Source organism: Phallusia mammillata, chromosome 2, assembly GCF_965637545.1.
Source record: "Phallusia mammillata chromosome 2, kaPhaMamm4.hap1.1, whole genome shotgun sequence".
Taxonomy (NCBI): Eukaryota; Metazoa; Chordata; class Ascidiacea; order Phlebobranchia; family Ascidiidae; genus Phallusia; species Phallusia mammillata.
In genome coordinates this window covers 32,541,993-32,561,876 of record NC_137253.1, presented here as the reverse complement: position 1 = coordinate 32,561,876, position 19,884 = coordinate 32,541,993, and the positions used below count along the sequence as shown (strand labels likewise).

The window sequence follows — 19,884 nt, the reverse complement described above, 5'->3', positions numbered from 1 at the left end:
CTCCAACTTTGCATGTGTGACAGTGGATGGTATGGGACCCAATATAAAATAAGCATAGGAAATATATCAGTGTTTTTTGAAAAAGTTATAGTGTGTATGCCAGGGCAATATGTGCTAAGCCACCCTTCTAGTTTTTTATATATTTTGTTTGGTATTTGTTTTGTTAAAACCCTAGAATGTGGTGATCCTCCAACTGTTGCTGATGGAACTTTCCCCCCAGGAGCACCTCCCTACACACCAGGTGATATGGTTACATACTCTTGCAGTGATAGTACTATGCATACACTTGAGGGAGACCCTAAAATTACATGTGGAGCAGATGGAAGATGGAGTGCTGGTCCAACTTGTGTTTTGATAGGTTTGTCTACAAAATATATTTATTCTGCTTTAAAAGTGGTGTGACAACCAATATCCTGCATGTTCGTCATTCCATTGACTTGGACCCAAATAAAACCAGAAAAGTGGCCTTCTGATATACTTCCATTTTATATATTCTATACGATATTTACCAATTTACTATACTATACACAATTTTATGTACATATATGATTGTTTTGCAAGCAAAAGTGAATGGGTCTCCACATGCGTATTTAGTATGCGTATGACTGATGTTACAGTAAACTAGTAAACCTATGTTGCGGTTATTGTTAGATTTTTAAGGACAAATTTTTCGCAAAGCATTAACTGAACTTTGTGTCCGTATTATTTTTGTGTCATTATTGTCATATAATTACAAAAAATCAGTAAAAAAAGAATGGGGAACATACTTTTAATTAATTCTCTTGCTTTGACCTTGATATGGTGGTTCAAGTTCAGTTTTTAAAAACAAATTTTCCTATAAAGCCTTAACTGTTATATTAGACACTATTTTTTAATAGTCGTTTGCTAGAAAGGTATACATAACAACTTGTTTTCCACTTAACTTTGTTTCACAAAAACGGCCGTTTAATGACCTTTTCAGACTGTTTTAACAGCATGCAGTCCTTAGTGTTCAACAATGCCGTTTAGCCTATTTTATACATGACTTAAGTACTGATTCTTGAATTGATTTGTCAAACTAAAGAAGATACGCTATGACAAAAAATTCTTATTGCTACAAGTTGACCTTTAGTAACCCATTGTTATGCGACGGCCAAGCTGAGAACCAGAATTTAAAGATCATTTATCGCGGCGTTTGAAAAAGTTAAGTTTATTTTTTCATATATTTGTTGATCAACGACATTTTGCCTGACATAAACGATACTGAAGTACGTTTATCGAGTTTGAATTACGTCTTAGGTGTAAAACCTTCGCCCAAACTGAAAATGCACCTGATAAGTCAATAAAACAACATGGCATTGCTGCGCAAAAACAGATGATTTCTAATCACCCAAACGACTGTCTCGTAAAACGTCTGTCCGGACGTCAAGTTGAGCACCCCCACTCTGCCGCCTTAATCGTGAACCAGTGAATTCCTTCCTTGGGACTTATATCTGACATTCTGACTGATAGCATACACATATGATGGGTTGTGATGGCAACTGGCAAAATTTTAAATACTAAACGAGTACCCTGCTCAAGCAATTGTTAAAATTTTTAAATATTTCTGCACCATAGGGCTTGTATATCTTGCATAAAACTAAAACCGATTATTTCGGGGTTTAAGGGGTGAATCCGAAAAAAGATATAAATTCTTTAAAAAAATTCTTACATTGCACCAAACAACAAAGCATGAAACTCCTAGATGATGTACTTTAGTCAGTACAGCCGTTTTAAAAAAATTACGTTTGGGGGGCCTGCGGGTGAACCGCTGGGTCATTGGGGGTCAAACTTTAGGAGGATCAAATTTTGGATTAATAACTAACATCTGTCCAAATTTGAATAAATTTGGAGCAATCTTTCTTGACCAAATGTGTTTAATAAACCAGCGTTAGACAGATAAAAGAAAAAAAAAAGAAAAAAAAAATATATGGACAAAAACAATATGTGTCCCCTTCAGGAAAGGGGACACATAATGAACAAGATTGATTTTGCACATAGCAATGTAATAACATGTTTTCCCCCTAAAATGCTGATGTTTATAAAGGTACTTGCTGGATAGAGCTTTTTAATTTGCTTTTATTTTTTGGTCACTTCTGCTATCATGCTTCTGCAGTGTTATGTACCATTGCAAAAATTCCAAAACAGAAGAAAGTTAGTTAACCTGTTAGAACTGCTACTTCTATGAGACCTTAACCTAGTGCTTTGATTATATTTGTTTTGTGTTAAACTTCTTATACTGTAGTGCTGCATCAATTCTGGTTATGTTAATTGAACCTGCTTGTTTTACAGAACCCTCAGCAATATTAAGAAAATATGTTTTGTTTTCAAATTTACTTTTGCCTAATTTACATTTGTTTCAATTTAAATCTATTTTTTTAGAATGTGATGACCCTCCAATTATTGATGATGGAACTTTCACTGGAGCAACATCTCCCTACACACCAACTGAAACGGTTACATACAGTTGCACTGATCCAGCTACACATACACTTGAGGGACCTCCTACAATTACATGTGAGGCAGATGGAAGATGGACTGCTGGTCCAGTTTGTGTTTTAATAGGTATGAACATAAAAAGTTTAATTAAACAGAACTTGTTTGTAATTAACTTGAATATTTTTATTTTGCTGAGTTAGACAAAATATCTCTCCTTTATTTTTCATGTTTTGTATTTATTTTGTGAAAATTGTAGAATGTGGTGATCCTCCAACTATTGCTGATGGAACTTTCATCCCAGGAACAGCTCCCTATACACTAGGTGATATGGTTACATACTCTTGCACTGATCCTGCTACACATTCACTTGAGGGAGACGCCAAAATTACATGTGGAGCAGATGGAAGATGGAGTGCTGGTCCAGTGTGTGTTGCTATAGGTATGTATGGTTAAAACTTTTAATCTGTATTCTGGAAGAGTTTGCCAACCATAGAATCCAAGTTCAATGCTCACTTGACTTAGACTTAAATAAAATGTACCACAGTGACTTGTATTGTGTTTGGAAGTTTATTGTTTTCAAAACGTTCCCTCTATTTTACACTTATTCACATTTCATATTATTTAATGCCAAAGTTGAAAAGAAAAATTTGTGTTTATCAAACCAGTTTTTTCATTTGATATAGTTAATTTATTATTTCACCTACAAATTCAGTTAACAGTGATGTCATTTTTCTACCTTTTTTTGGGTTTATCCAAATATGCTATAACACAGAACATCAATACTCACTGATGATATTTCATTCAGTGCACAAAATTTAGAGTGCAATAACATGGAATTTATGATAAATATATATCAATCAGCTCTAATCTTTTGTACTGGAGTTTGCTATTATGACATAGTTGTTTTCCAATACAATGCTTTCTCACTTAAATAGTTCAGATGGGCCAGATTTTATAAATCAACATTTTAAGCAAAGAACATATCATTGAATTCATACAATAAATCTTTGCTTGACTTTACCAGAAGAACAATTCTTTATTGTTTAAATATACATTTTAGATATGTAGGATTTAGAATCGTGTTTGCCAATAAATTCAAAACTGAAGTGTGCAACGGGCTTCACAGTTCATTTGTTTGTAGATTTATCCCCCAATAATATTTTTCATAAGACATTTGATTAAACGAATGTTGGTTAAAAAATGTATAGATGTAGGGGAAGCACTGTATTTGAGTTCTTTGCAAAACATTGGTTTGATGACATATATTAAACAAGCTTTGAAATATATGGTACAGCTTGTTTTGTTTTGTTAGGATCTGTAGAATGTGGTAATCCCCCAGCTATTGCTGATGGAACTTTCCCCCCAGGAACACCTCCCTACACACCAACAGATACAGTCTTATACAGTTGCATTGATCCTACTACACATAAACTTGAAGGACCTAATCCAATTCAATGTGGAGCTGATGGATGTTGGACTACTGGTCCAGTTTGTGTTCTAATAGGTATGGACATAAAAATGTTTAATCATATAGAACTTATTTGTAATTAACTTGAATATTTTTGCTTTATTTTGCTGAGTTAGACAAAATATATGTCCTTTATTACGGGTCCCCTTCCCTGAAGGGGACACATATTGATTTTACTCAAATTAGTTTTTTCTTTTTTTACTTCTCCCCAAAGTTTGTCCGACTCGTTTTTCCATCAAATGTGTGATGGATTTGGCTGAAATTATACACAGATGGCAGATATAGTTATGTAGATGTGCATCCCACTTTGTTTTTGTTAATTACCCCATTATTTACCTTGCTAGCCCTCTGAAATGGGTTATTTTCTTTTTAAAATTTGTCCGACTCGTTTTTCCATCTAATATTAGGTGGATTTGGCTGAAATTTACACAGATGGTAGATATAGTTATGTAGATGTGCACCCTATGATGTGAGAAACATTAACGGTTGTTGCTCAAAACACCTCTAGTGGTAGACATTTGAAACATTGGCGGATTGGGTTGAAATTTTGCAGTACTAGTGATTGAGTCATTGAGGTTTCATATTTTTTAGTTTGTGTGTCAGACCCCATTAGTTACCCTACTAGCCCCCTAAAATGGGTCAGTTTTTTAAACAGTGTCGAGATTAGATAAAATTTTGGTAGTAAGTGTACTATGCTTTTTGTTGGTTTCAGTTGATGTGTCTTACCTTGTAGCCCCAACATTTACTCAACTAGCCCCCTAAAATAAATGAACTTTTTTGAAAAACGTCCTGATTATATGAAATCTGCAAAGTTTGTTGAACATACTAAGTCCTCAAATGTTATGTTTTGCCCTGTAGCACCTCAACTTCACCCACTAATCTCTAATATGTGTAACCCTTTTCACAATGTTCGAATTGGATGAAAATTGGACAGCTTGTAAAATTTGCTGTTCATTTTTTGTTTTACCCCATTATGCCACTACTTACTTCATCGTTTCTTTGAAAAAGAACGTTAAATAGGACATACTTCAAACAATATCTGGGGTGAATCTAAATTTATATAGTTTGTACTCGACATAGTATTATTATTTAAGCCCAGTGCCGATCACTGCGTTTTACCTTGCAACACTAAACGTTCACATGGTTATCTCTTGAAATGCATTATCTCCAACTTTGCATGTGTGACAGTGGATGGTATGGGACCCAATATAACATAAGCATAGGAAATATATCAATGTTTTTTGAAAAAGTTATAGTGTATATGCCAGGGCAATATGTGCTAAGCCACCCTTCTAGTTTTTTATATATTTTGTTTTGTATTTGTTTTGTTAAAACCCTAGAATGTGGTGATCCTCCAACTGTTGCTGATGGAACTTTCCCCCCAGGAGCACCCCCCTACACACCAGGTGATATGGTTACATACTCTTGCAGTGATAGTACTATGCATACACTTGAGGGAGACCCTAAAATTACATGTGGAGCAGATGGAAGATGGAGTGCTGGTCCAACTTGTGTTTTGATAGGTTTGTCTACAAATTACATTTATTCTGCTTTTGAAGTGATGTGACAACCAATATCCTGCATGTTTGTCATTCCATTGACTTGGACCCAAGTAAAACTAGAAAAGTGACTTTCTGATATGCATCCATTTTATATATTCTATACGATATTTACCAATTTACTATACTATGCACAATTTTATCTACATATATGATTGTTTTTGCAAGCTAAAGCGAATGGGTTTCCACATGCGTATTTACAGTAAACTTACATTATGGTAAAACGGTAAACCTATGTTGCGGTTATTGTTAGATTTTTAAGGACAAATTTTTCACAAAGCATTAACTGAACGTTTTGTCCGTATTCTTTTTGTGTCATTATTGTCATATAATTACAAAAAATCAGTAAAAAAAGAACAGGGAAAATACTTTTAATTAATTCTCTTGCTTTGACCTTGACATGGTGGTTCAAGTTCAGTTTTTAAAAACAAATTTTCCTATAAAGCCTTTACTGTTATATTAGACACTATTTTTTAATAGTCGTTTGCTAGAAAGGTATACATAACAACTTGTTTTTCACTTAACTTTGTTTCACAAAAATGGCCGTTTAATGACCTTTTCAGACTGTTTTAACAGCATGCAGTTTTTAGTGTTCAACAATACCGTTTAGCCTATTTTATACATGACATTTGTCAAAAATAAAGAAAATATGTTATGACAAAATTTTTTTAACTGTGTTGTAATGCCTACAAGTTGACCGTTAGTGGCCCATTGTTATGCGACAGCCAAGCTGACAAACAGAATTTAAAGACCATTTTTTGCGGCGTTTAAAAAAGTTAAGTTTATTTTTTCATTTTTTTGTTGATCACGTTTTGCTTGACATAAACGATACCGAAGTACGTTTATCGAGTTTAAATTACGTCTTAGGTGTAAAACCTTCGCCCAAACTGAAAATGCACCTGATAAGTCAATAAAACGACATGGCATTTCTGCGCAAAAACAGATGATTTCTAATCACCCAAACGACTGTCTCGTAAAACGTCTGTCCGGACGTCAAGTTGAGAACCCCCACTCTGCCGCCTTAATCGTGAACCAGTGAATTCCTTCCTTGGGACTTATATCTGACATTCTGACTGATAGCATACACATATGATGGGTTGTGATGGCAACTGGCAAAATTTTAAATACTAAACGAGTACCCTGCTCAAACAACTCAAACAAAATTTTTAAATATTTCTGCACCATAGGGCTTGTATATCTTGCATAAAACTAAAACCGGTTATTTCGGGGTTTAAGGGGTGAAAAATGGGTGAATCCGAAAAAAGATATAAATTATTTTAAAAAATTCTTACATTGCACCAAACAACAAAGCATGAAACTCCTAGATGATGTACTTTAGTCAGTACAGCCGTTTTAAAAAAATTACGTTTGGGGGGCCTGCGGGTGAACCGCTGGGTCATTGGGGGTCAAACTTTAGGAGGATCAAATTTTGGATTAATAACTAACATCTGTCCAAATTTGAATAAATTTGGAGCAATCTTTCTTGACCAAATGTGTTTAATAAACCAGCGTTAGACAGATAAAAGAAAAAAAGAAAAAAAAATATGGACAAAAACAATATGTGTCCCCTTCAGGAAAGGGGACACATAATGAACAAGATTGATTTTGCACATAGCAATGTAATAACATGTTTTTCCCCTAAAATGCTGATGTTTATAAAGGTACTTGCTGGATAGAGCTTTTTAATTTGCTTTTATTTTTTGGTCACTTCTGCTATCATGCTTCTGCAGTGTTATGTACCATTGCAAAAATTCCAAAACAGAAGAAAGTTAGTTAACCTGTTAGAACTGCTACTTCTATGAGACCTTAACCTAGTGCTTTGATTATATTTGTTTTGTGCTAAACTTCTTATACTGTAGTGCTGCATCAATTCTGGTTTTGTTAATTGAACCTGCTTGTTTTACAGAACCCTCAGCAATATTAAGAAAATATGTCTAACAAGTTTTGTTTTCAAATTTACTTTTGCCTAATTTACATTTGTTTCAATTATAATCTATTTTTTTAGAATGTGATGACCCTCCAATTATTGATGATGGAACTTTCATGGGAGCAACATCTCCCTACACACCAACTGAAACGGTTACATACAGTTGCACTGATCCTGCTACACATTCACTTGAGGGACCTCCTACAATTACATGTGAGGCAGATGGAAGATGGACTGCTGGTCCAGTTTGTGTTTTAATAGGTATGAACATAAAAAGTTTAATTAAACAGAACTTGTTTGTAATTAACTTGAATATTTTTATTTTGCTGAGTTAGACAAAATATCTCTCCTTTATTTTTCATGTTTTGTATTTATTTTGTGAAAATTGTAGAATGTGGTGATCCTCCAACTATTGCTGATGGAACTTTCATCCCAGGAACAGCTCCCTATACACCAGGTGATATGGTTACATACTCTTGCACTGATCCTGCTACACATTCACTTGAGGGAGACGCCAAAATTACATGTGGGGCAGATGGAAGATGGAGTGCTGGTCCAGTGTGTGTTGCTATAGGTATGTATGGTTAAAACTTTTAATCTGTATTCTGGAAGAGTTTGCCAACCATAGAATCCAAGTTCAATGCTCACTTGACTTAGACTTAAATAAAATGTACCACAGTGACTTGTATTGTGTTTGGAAGTTTATTGTTTTCAAAACGTTCCCTCTATTTTACACTTATTCACATTTCATATTATTTAATGCCAAAGTTGAAAAGAAAAATTTGTGTTTATCAAACCAGTTTTTTCATTTGATATAGTTAATTTATTATTTCACCTACAAATGCAGTTAACAGTGATGTCATTTTTCTACCTTTTTTTGGGTTTATCCAAATATGCTATAACACAGAACATCAATACTCACTGATGATATTTCATACAGTGCACAAAATTTAGAGTGCAATAACATGGAATTTATGATAAATATATATCAATCAGCTCTAATCTTTTGTACTGGAGTTTGCTATTATGACATAGTTGTTTTCCAATACAATGCTTTCTCACTTAAATAGTTCAGATGGGCCAGATTTTATAAATCAACATTTTAAGCAAAGAACATATCATTGAATTCATACAATAAATCTTTGCTTGACTTTACCAGAAGAACAATTCTTTATTGTTTAAATATACATTTTAGATATGTAGGATTTAGAATCGTGTTTGCCAATAAATTCAAAACTGAAGTGTGCAACGGGCTTCACAGTTCATTTGTTTGTAGATTTATCCCCCAATAATATTTTTCATAAGACACTTGATTAAACGAATGTTGGTTAAAAAATGTATAGATATAGGGGAAGCACTGTATTTGAGTTCTTTGCAAAACATTGGTTTGATGACATATATTAAACAAGCTTTGAAATATATGGTACAGCTTGTTTTGTTTTGTTAGGATCTGTAGAATGTGGTAATCCCCCAGCTATTGCTGATGGAACTTTCCCCCCAGGAACACCTCCCTACACACCAACAGATACAGTCTTATACAGTTGCATTGATCCTACTACACATAAACTTGAAGGACCTAATCCAATTCAATGTGGAGCTGATGGATGTTGGACTACTGGTCCAGTTTGTGTTCTAATAGGTATGGACATAAAAATGTTTAATCATATAGAACTTATTTGTAATTAACTTGAATATTTTTGCTTTATTTTGCTGAGTTAGACAAAATATATATCCTTTATTACGGGTCCCCTTCCCTGAAGGGGACACATATTGATTTTACTCAAATTAGTTTTTTCTTTTTTTTCTTCTCCCCAAAGTTTGTCCGACTCGTTTTTCCATCAAATGTGTGATGGATTTGGCTGAAATTATACACAGATGGCAGATATAGTTATGTAGATGTGCATCCCACTTTGTTTTTGTTAATTACCCCATTATTTACCTTGCTAGCCCTCTGAAATGGGTTATTTTCTTCTTAAAATTTGTCCGACTCGTTTTTCCATCTAATATTAGGTGGATTTGGCTGAAATTTACACAGATGGTAGAAATAGTTATGTAGATGTGCATCCCACTTTGTTATTAGCCCTGTGACGTCAGAAACATTAAAGGTTGTTGCTCAAAGCCCTATGATGTGAGAAACATTAACGGTTGTTGCTCAAAACACCTCTAGTGGTAGACATTTGAAACATTGGCGGATTGGGTTGAAATTTTGCAGTACTAGTGATTGAGTCATTGAGGTTTCATATTTTTTAGTTTGTGTGTCAGACCCCATTAGTTACCCTACTAGCCCCCTAAAATGGGTCAGTTTTTTAAACAATGTCGAGATTAGATAAAATTTTGGTAGTAAGTGTACTATGCTTTTTGTTGGTTTCAGTTGATGTGTCTTACCTTGTAGCCCCAACATTTACTCAACTAGCCCCCTAAAATAAATGAACTTTTTTGAAAAACGTCCTGATTATATGAAATTTGCAAAGTTTGTTGAACATACTAAGTCCTCAAATGTTATGTTTTGCCCTGTAGCACCTCAACTTAACCAACTAATCTCTAATATGTGTAACCCTTTTCACAATGTTCGAATTGGATGAAAATTGGACAGCTTGTAAAATTTGCTGTTCATTTTTTGTTTTACCCCATTATGCCACTACTTACTTCATCGTTTCTTTGAAAAAGAACGTTAAATAGGACATACTTCAAACAATATCTGGGGTGAATCTAAATTTATATAGTTTGTACTCGACATAGTATTATTATTTAAGCCCAGTGCCGATCACTGCGTTTTATCTTGCAACACTAAACGTTCACATGGTTATCTCTTGAAATGCATTATCTCCAACTTTGCATGTGTGACAGTGGATGGTATGGGACCCAATATAACATAAGCATAGGAAATATATCAATGTTTTTTGAAAAAGTTATAGTGTATATGCCAGGGCAATATGTGCTAAGCCACCCTTCTAGTTTTTTATATATTTTGTTTTGTATTTGTTTTGTTAAAACCCTAGAATGTGGTGATCCTCCAACTGTTGCTGATGGAACTTTCCCCCCAGGAGCACCTCCCTACACACCAGGTGATATGGTTACATACTCTTGCAGTGATAGTACTATGCATACACTTGAGGGAGACCCTAAAATTACATGTGGAGCAGATGGAAGATGGAGTGCTGGTCCAACTTGTGTTTTGATAGGTTTGTCTACAAATTACATTTATTCTGCTTTTGAAGTGATGTGACAACCAATATCCTGCATGTTTGTCATTCCATTGACTTGGACCCAAGTAAAACTAGAAAAGTGACTTTCTGGTATGCATCCATTTTATATATTCTATACGATATTTACCAATTTACTATACTATGCACAATTTTATCTACATATATGATTGTTTTTGCAAGCTAAAGCGAATGGGTTTCCACATGCGTATTTACAGTAAACTTACATTATGGTAAAACGGTAAACCTATGTTGCGGTTATTGTTAGATTTTTAAGGACAAATTTTTCACAAAGCATTAACTGAACGTTTTGTCCGTATTCTTTTTGTGTCATTATTGTCATATAATTACAAAAAATCAGTAAAAAAAGAACAGGGAAAATACTTTTAATTAATTCTCTTGCTTTGACCTTGACATGGTGGTTCAAGTTCAGTTTTTAAAAACAAATTTTCCTATAAAGCCTTTACTGTTATATTAGACACTATTTTTTAATAGTCGTTTGCTAGAAAGGTATACATAACAACTTGTTTTTCACTTAACTTTGTTTCACAAAAACGGCCGTTTAATGACCTTTTCAGACTCTTTTAACAGCATGCAGTTTTTAGTGTTCAACAATACTGTTTAGCCTATTTTATACATGACATTTGTCAAAAATAAAGAAAATATGTTATGACGAAATTTTTTTAACTGTGTTGTAATGCCTACAAGTTGACCGTTAGTGGCCCATTGTTATGCGACAGCCAAGCTGACAAACAGAATTTGAAGACCATTTTTTGCGGCGTTTAAAGAAGTTAAGTTTATTTTTTCATTTTTTTGTTGATCACGTTTTGCTTGACATAAACGATACCGAAGTACGTTTATCGAGTTTAAATTACGTCTTAGGTGTAAAACCTTCGCCCAAACTGAAAATGCACCTGATAAGTCAATAAAACGACATGGCATTTCTGCGCAAAAACAGATGATTTCTAATCACCCAAACGACTGTCTCGTAAAACGTCTGTCCGGACGTCAAGTTGAGCACCCCCACTCTGCCGCCTTAATCGTGAACCAGTGAATTCCTTCCTTGGGACTTATATCTGACATTCTGACTGATAGCATACACATATGATGGGTTGTGATGGCAACTGGCAAAATTTTAAATACTAAACGAGTACCCTGCTCAAACAACTCAAACAAAATTTTTAAATATTTCTGCACCATAGGGCTTGTATATCTTGCATAAAACTAAAACCGGTTATTTCGGGGTTTAAGGGGTGAAAAATGGATGAATCCGAAAAAAGATATAAATTCTTTTAAAAAATTCTTACATTGCACCAAACAACAAAGCATGAAACTCCTAGATGATGTACTTTAGTCAGTACAGCCGTTTTAAAAAAATTACGTTTGGGGGGCCTGCGGGTGAACCGCTGGGTCATTCGGGGTCAAACTTTAGGAGGATCAAATTTTGGATTAATAACTAACATCTGTCCAAATTTGAATAAATTTGGAGCAATCTTTCTTGACCAAATGTGTTTAATAAACCAGCGTTAGACAGATAAAAGAAAAAAAAAGAAAAAAAAAATATGGACAAAAACAATATGTGTCCCCTTCAGGAAAGGGGACACATAATGAACAAGATTGATTTTGCACATAGCAATGTAATAACATGTTTTTCCCCTAAAATGCTGATGTTTATAAAGGTACTTGCTGGATAGAGCTTTTTAATTTGCTTTTATTTTTTGGTCACTTCTGCTATCATGCTTCTGCAGTGTTATGTACCATTGCAAAAATTCCAAAACAGAAGAAAGTTAGTTAACCTGTTAGAACTGCTACTTCTATGAGACCTTAACCTAGTGCTTTGATTATATTTGTTTTGTGCTAAACTTCTTATACTGTAGTGCTGCATCAATTCTGGTTTTGTTAATTGAACCTGCTTGTTTTACAGAACCCTCAGCAATATTAAGAAAATATGTCTAACAAGTTTTGTTTTCAAATTTACTTTTGCCTAATTTACATTTGTTTCAATTATAATCTATTTTTTTAGAATGTGATGACCCTCCAATTATTGATGATGGAACTTTCATGGGAGCAACATCTCCCTACACACCAACTGAAACGGTTACATACAGTTGCACTGATCCTGCTACACATTCACTTGAGGGACCTCCTACAATTACATGTGAGGCAGATGGAAGATGGACTGCTGGTCCAGTTTGTGTTTTAATAGGTATGAACATAAAAAGTTTAATTAAACAGAACTTGTTTGTAATTAACTTGAATATTTTTATTTTGCTGAGTTAGACAAAATATCTCTCCTTTATTTTTCATGTTTTGTATTTATTTTGTTAAAACTGTAGAATGTGGTGATCCTCCAACTATTGCTGATGGAACTTTCATCCCAGGAACAGCTCCCTATACACCAGGTGATATGGTTACATACTCTTGCACTGATCCTGCTACACATTCACTTGAGGGAGACGCCAAAATTACATGTGGAGCAGATGGAAGATGGAGTGCTGGTCCAGTGTGTGTTGCAATAGGTATGTATGGTTAAAACTTTTAATCTGTATTCTGGAAGAGTTTGCCAACCATAGAATCCAAGTTCAATGCTCACTTGACTTAGACTTAAATAAAATGTACCACAGTGACTTGTATTGTGTTTGGAAGTTTATTGTTTTCAAAACGTTCCCTCTATTTTACACTTATTCACATTTCATTTTATTTAATGCCAAAGTTGAAAAGAAAATTTGTGTTTATCAAACCAGTTTTTTCATTTGATATAGTTAATTTATTATTTCACCTACAAATGCAGTTAACAGTGATGTCATTTTTCTACCTTTTTGGGGGTTTATCCAAATATGCTATAACACAGAACATCAATACTCACTGATGATATTTCATTCAGTGCACAAAATTTAGAGTGCAATAACATGGAATTTATGATAAATATATATCAATCAGCTCTAATCTTTTGTACTGGAGTTTGCTATTATGACATAGTTGTTTTCCAATACGATGCTTTCTCACTTAAATAGTTCAGATGGGCCAGATTTTATAAATCAACATTTTAAGCAAAGAACATATCATTGAATTCATACAATAAATCTTTGCTTGACTTTACCAGAAGAACAATTCTTTATTGTTTAAATATACATTTTAGATATGTAGGATTTAGAATCGTGTTTGCCAATAAATTCAAAACTGAAGTGTGCAACGGGCTTCGCAGTTCATTTGTTTGTAGATTTATCCCCCAATAATATTTTTCATAAGACATTTGATTAAACGAATGTTGGTTAAAAAATGTATAGATATAGGGGAAGCACTGTATTTGAGTTCTTTGCAAAACATTGGTTTGATGACATATATTAAACAAGCTTTGAAATATATGGTACAGCTTGTTTTGTTTTGTTAGGATCTGTAGAGTGTGGTGATCCTCCAGCTATTGCTGATGGAACTTTCCCCCCAGGAACACCTCCCTACACACCAACAGATACAGTCTTATACAGTTGCATTGATCCTACTACACATAAACTTGAAGGACCTAATCCAATTCAATGTGGAGCTGATGGATGTTGGACTACTGGTCCAGTTTGTGTTCTAATAGGTATGGACATAAAAATGTTTAATCATATAGAACTTATTTGTAATTAAGTTGAATATTTTTGCTTTATTTTGCTGAGTTAGACAAAATATATATCCTTTATTACGGGTCCCCTTCCCTGAAGGGGACACATATTGATTTTACTCAAATTAGTTTTTTCTTTTTTTTCTTCTCCCCAAAGTTTGTCCGACTTGTTTTTCCATCAAATGTGTGATGGATTTGGCTGAAATTTACACAGATGGTAGATATAGTTATGTAGATGTGCATCCCACTTTGTTTTTGTTAATTACCCCATTATTCACCTTGCTAGCCTTCTGAAATGGGTTATTTTCTTCTTAAAATTTGCCCGACTCGTTTTTCCATCTAATGTTAGATGGATTTGGCTGAAATTTACACAGATGGTAGATATAGTTATGTAGATGTGCATCCCACTTTGTTATTAGCCCTGTGAATATTTGCAGTACTATTGATTGAGTCATTGAGGTTTCATATTTTTTAGTTTGTGTGTCAGACCCCATTAGTTACCCTACTAGCCCCCTAAAATGGGTCAGTTTTTTAAACAGTGTCGAAATTGGATAAAATTTGGGTAATATGTGGACTATGCTTTTTGTTGGTTTCAGTTGATGTGTTTTACCTTGTAGCCCCAACATTTACTCAACTAGCCTCCTAAAATAAATGAAGTTTTTTTGAAAAACGTCCTAATTATATGAAATTTGCAAAGTTTGTTAAACTCACTAAGTCCTCAAATGTTATGTTTTGCCCTGTAGCACCACAACTTAACCAACTAATCTCTAAAATGTGTAACCCTTTTCACAATGTTCGAATTGGATGAAAATTGGACAGCTTGTAGAGTTTGCTATTCATTTTTTGTTTTACCCCATTATGCCACTACTTACTTCATCGTTTCTTTGAAAAAGAACGTTAAATAGGACATACTTCAAACAATATCTGGGGTGAATCTAAATTTATACAGTTTGTACTCGACATAGTATTATTATTTAAGCCCAGTGCCGATCATTGCGTTTTACCTTGCAACACTAAACGTTCACATGGTTATCTCTTGAAATGCATTATCTCCAACTTTGCATGTGTGACAGTGGATGGTATGGGACCCAATATAAAATAAGCATAGGAAATATATCAATGTTTTTTGAAAAAGTTATAGTGTGTATGCCAGGGCAATATGTGCTAAGCCACCCTTCTAGTTTTTTATATATTTTGTTTTGTATTTGTTTTGTTAAAACCCTAGAACGGGGGACATACTTTTGATCTGTAGAATGTGGTGATCCTCCAACTATTGCTGATGGAACTTTCCCCCCAGGAACACCTCCCTACACACCAGGTGATATGGTTACATACTCTTGCAGTGATAGTACTATGCATACACTTGAGGGAGACCCTAAAATTACATGTGGAGCAGATGGAAGATGGAGTGCTGGTCCAAGCTGTGTTTTGATAGGTTTGTCTACAAATTACATTTATTCTGCTTTTGAAGTGATGTGACAACCAATATCCTGCATGTTTGTCATTCCATTGACTTGGACCCAAGTAAAACTAGAAAAGTGGCCTTCTGATATGCATCCATTTTATATATTCTATACGATATTTACCAATTTACTATACTATACACAATTTTATCTACATATATGATTGTTTTGCAAGCAAAAGCGAATGGGTCTCCACATGTGTATTTAGTATGCGTATAAGTTATGTTACGGTAAAACGGTAAACCTATATTGCGGTTGTTGTTAGATTTTTAAGGACAAATTTTTCACAAAGCATTAACTGAACGTTTTGTCCGTATTCTTTTTGTGTCATTATTGTCATATAATTACAAAAAATCAGTAAAAAAAGAACGGGGAACATACTTTTAATTAATTCTCTTGCTTTGACCTTGATATGGTGGTTCAAGTTCAGTTTGTAAAAACAAATTTTCCTATAAAGCCTTAACTGTTATATTAGACACTATTTTTTAATAATAATGACCTTTTCACACTGTTTTAACAGCATGCAGTCCTTAGTGTTCAACAATACCGTTTAGCCTATTTTATACATGACTTAAGTACTGATTCTTGAATTGATTTGTCAAACTAAAGAAGATACGCTATGACAAAAAATTCTTAACTGTGTTGTTATTGCTACAAGTTGACCTTAAGTGACCCATTGTTGTGCGATGGCCAAGCTGACAACCAGAATTTAAAGACCATTTATCGCGGCGTTTGAAAAACTTGATTTTATTTTTTCATATTTTTGTTTTTATCAACGACGTTTTGCCTGACATAAACGATACCGAAGTACGTTTATCGAGTTTAAATTACGTCTTAGGTGTAAAACCTTCGCCCAAACTAAAAATGCACCTGATAAGTCAATAAAACGACATGGCATTGCTGCGCAAAAACAGATGATTTCTAATAACCCAAATGACTGTCTCGTAAAACGTCTGTCCAGACGTCAAGCTGAGCACTCCCACTCTGTCGCCTTAATCGTGAACCAGTGAATTCCTTCCTTGGGACTTATATCTGACATTCTGACTGATAGCATACACATATGATGGGTTGTGATGGCAACTGGCAAAATTTTAAATACTAAACGAGTACCCTGCTTAAACAATTGTTAAAATTTTTAAATATTTCTGCACCATAGGGCTTGTATATCTTGCATAAAACTAAAACCGATTATTTCGGGGTTTAAGGGGTGAATCCGAAAAAAGATATAAATTCTTTAAAAAAATTCTTACATTGCACCAAACAACAAAGCATGAAACTCCTAGATGATGTACTTTAGTCAGTACAGCCGTTTTAAAAAATTTACGTTTGGGGGGCCTGCGGGTGAACCGCTGGGTCATTCTTAGTCAAACTTCAGGAGGATCAAATTTTGGATTAATAACTAACATCTGTCCAAATTTGAATAAATTTGGAGCAATCTTTCTTGACCAAATGTGTTTAATAAACCAGCGTTAGACAGATAAAAAAAAGAAAAAGAAAAAAAATACGGACAAAAGCAATATGTGTCCCCTTCCCTAATGAACAACATTGATTTTGCATGTAGCAATGTAATAACATGTTTTTCCCCTAAAATGCTGATGTTTATAAAGGTACTTGCTGGATAGAGCTTTTTAATTTGCTTTTATTTTTTGGTCACTTCTGCTATGATGCTTCTGCAGTGTTATGTACCATTGCAAAAATTCCAAAACAGAAGAAAGTTAGTTAACCTGTTAGAACTGCTACTTCTATGAGACCTTAACCTAGTGCTTTGATTATATTTGTTTTGTGCTAAACTTCTTATACTGTAGTGCTGCATCAATTCTGCTTATGTTAATTGAACCTGCTTGTTTTACAGAACCCTCAGCAATATTAAGAAAATATGTCTAACAAGTTTTGTTTTCAAATTTACTTTTGCCTAATTTACATTTGTTTCAATTTAAATCTATTTTTTTAGAATGTGATGACCCTCCAGTTATTGATGATGGAACTTTCACTGGAGCAACATCTCCCTACACACCAACTGAAACGGTTACATACAGTTGCATGAATCCTGCTACACATTCACTTGAGGGACCTCCTACAATTACATGTGAGGCAGATGGAAGATGGACTGCTGGTCCAGTTTGTGTTTTAATAGGTATGAACATAAAAAGTTTAATTAAACAGAACTTGTTTGTAATTAACTTGAATATTTTTATTTTGCTGAGTTAGACAAAATATCTCTCCTTTATTTTTCATGTTTTGTATTTATTTTGTTAAAACTGTAGAATGTGGTGATCCTCCAACTCTTGCTGATGGAACTTTTTTTTCTCGTTTTTTTTTTCTTCCCAAAGTTTGTCCGACCCGTTTTTCTATCTAATGTTTGATGGATTTGGATGAAATTTTCACAGATGACAGATATAAATAAGTAGATGTGCATCCCACTTTGTTTTTGTTGATAACCGCCATAGTTACTCCACTAGCCTCCTAAAATGGATTATTTTCTGCCTAAAATTTGTCCGACTCGTTTTTCCATCAAATGTTTAATGGATTTGGATGAAATTTTCACAGATTGTAGATATAGTTATGTAGAAGTGCATCCCACTTTGTTTTTGTTGATTACCCCAGTATTTATCCCGCTAGCCCCTGAAAATGGGTTATTTTTTTCCCAAAGTTTGTCTGACTCATTTTTCCATCAAATGTTTAAAGGGTCAGTTTTTTAAACAGTGTCGGGATTGGATAAAATTTGGGTATGTGGACTATGTTATTTGTAGGTTTCAATAGATGTGTTTTACCTTGTAGCCCCTACATTTACTTAACTAGCCCCCTAAAATAAACGAACTTTTAAAAAACGTCCTAATTATATGAAATTTGCAAAGTTTATTAAACATACTAAGTGCTTAAATGTTATGGTTTGCACTGGAGCACCACAACTTAACCAACTAATCTCTAAAATGTGTAACCCTTTTCACAATGTTCGAATTGAATGAAAATTGGACAGCTTGTAGAATCTGTTATTCAGTTTTTGTTTTACCTCATTATGCCACTACTTACTCCATCGTTTCTTGGAAAAAGAACGTTAAATAGGACATACTTCAAACAATATCTAGGGTGAATCTAAATTTATATAGTTTGTACTCGACATAGTATTATTATTTAAGTCCAGTGCCGATCACTGCGTTTTACCTTGCAACACTAAACGCTCACATGGTTATTTCTTGAAATGCATTATCTACAACTTTGCATGTGTGGGGACTCATGAGTTTCTGCTTGCAGAAACAACTAAGGTTATAAAAGACAGTGACTAATATGGGACCCAATATAAAATAAGCATAAGAAATATATCAATGTTTTTTGAAAAAGTTATAGTGTATATGCCAGGGCAGTATGTGCTAAGCCACTCTTCTAGTTTTTTATATATTTTGTTCTGGGTGGATTCCTTTTCAAACCGTTGGTACATCGAGCTGTCCCCTAGGAGCGATTGAGCCTTAAGTTCGACACCAGTTGAACGACGTTTTTGTTAAATCTCAGCAATAATTAGATATTATTTGTAGCATGTGTTTTTCAAATATTAGTTTTACCTAATTTACATTTGTTTAAATTTAAATCTATTTTTTAGAATGTGATGATCCTCCAACTGTTGCTGATGGAACTTTTGCTGGAGCAACATCTCCCTACACACCAACTGAAACGGTTACATACAGTTGCACTGATCCAACTAAACATACACTTGAGGGACCTCCTACAATTACATGTGGAGCAGATGGAAGATGGACTGCTGGTCCAACTTGTGTTTTAACGGGTGTGCATATGACAAACTCATTGAAATTGATTAGTTTTTTTTTAAGGGACACTGCTTGTTTTAACTTTGTTTTTTGTTTTTTGGGCTTTTGCAGTTAACTGTTTTTGCAGTTAACTGTTTATTAGATTAGAATGAAACTTCACAGTTGATAGATGTGGTCCTGTTCTTGTGCCATCCAATTTGTTAACCCTATCAAGTACACCTTTTTTTATGCTGCTAGTCACGACAACAAAAAGCTTCAAAGGTGTAACTATTTTAAAAGTGCAACTGAGTACAGACGAATCCGGTTAACCGCATATCGGTTAATCGCATAATACGTTTAATTGCATCGCAATTAAAAATCCCAAACCGTCGCCCATCGTTTGTTAAGAAAATCGTCCGGTTAATCGCATAAACCGGATATTCGCATCGATTTTCAACGAAAT

At 34.2% G+C, this 19,884-nt stretch overlaps 1 protein-coding gene across 1 annotated transcript in view; it reads left to right on the top strand.

The window, feature by feature from the left end:
* The first annotated feature begins 183 nt into the window (after window positions 1–183).
* Window positions 184–19,884, top strand: part of LOC145215659 (sushi, von Willebrand factor type A, EGF and pentraxin domain-containing protein 1-like) — a 96,461-nt gene continuing 76,760 nt past the window's right edge. Inside the window, exons 1-11 of the mRNA XM_080084392.1 lie at window positions 184–358; window positions 2,401–2,583; window positions 2,714–2,896; window positions 3,770–3,961; window positions 5,266–5,448; window positions 7,490–7,672; window positions 7,803–7,985; window positions 8,859–9,050; window positions 10,411–10,593; window positions 12,638–12,820; window positions 12,951–13,133. Of these exons, the coding sequence (XP_079940518.1) occupies window positions 247–358; window positions 2,401–2,583; window positions 2,714–2,896; window positions 3,770–3,961; window positions 5,266–5,448; window positions 7,490–7,672; window positions 7,803–7,985; window positions 8,859–9,050; window positions 10,411–10,593; window positions 12,638–12,820; window positions 12,951–13,133 (1,960 nt within the window). The 5' untranslated portion in view covers window positions 184–246. The remainder of the gene's footprint in view (window positions 359–2,400; window positions 2,584–2,713; window positions 2,897–3,769; window positions 3,962–5,265; window positions 5,449–7,489; window positions 7,673–7,802; window positions 7,986–8,858; window positions 9,051–10,410; window positions 10,594–12,637; window positions 12,821–12,950; window positions 13,134–19,884) is intronic.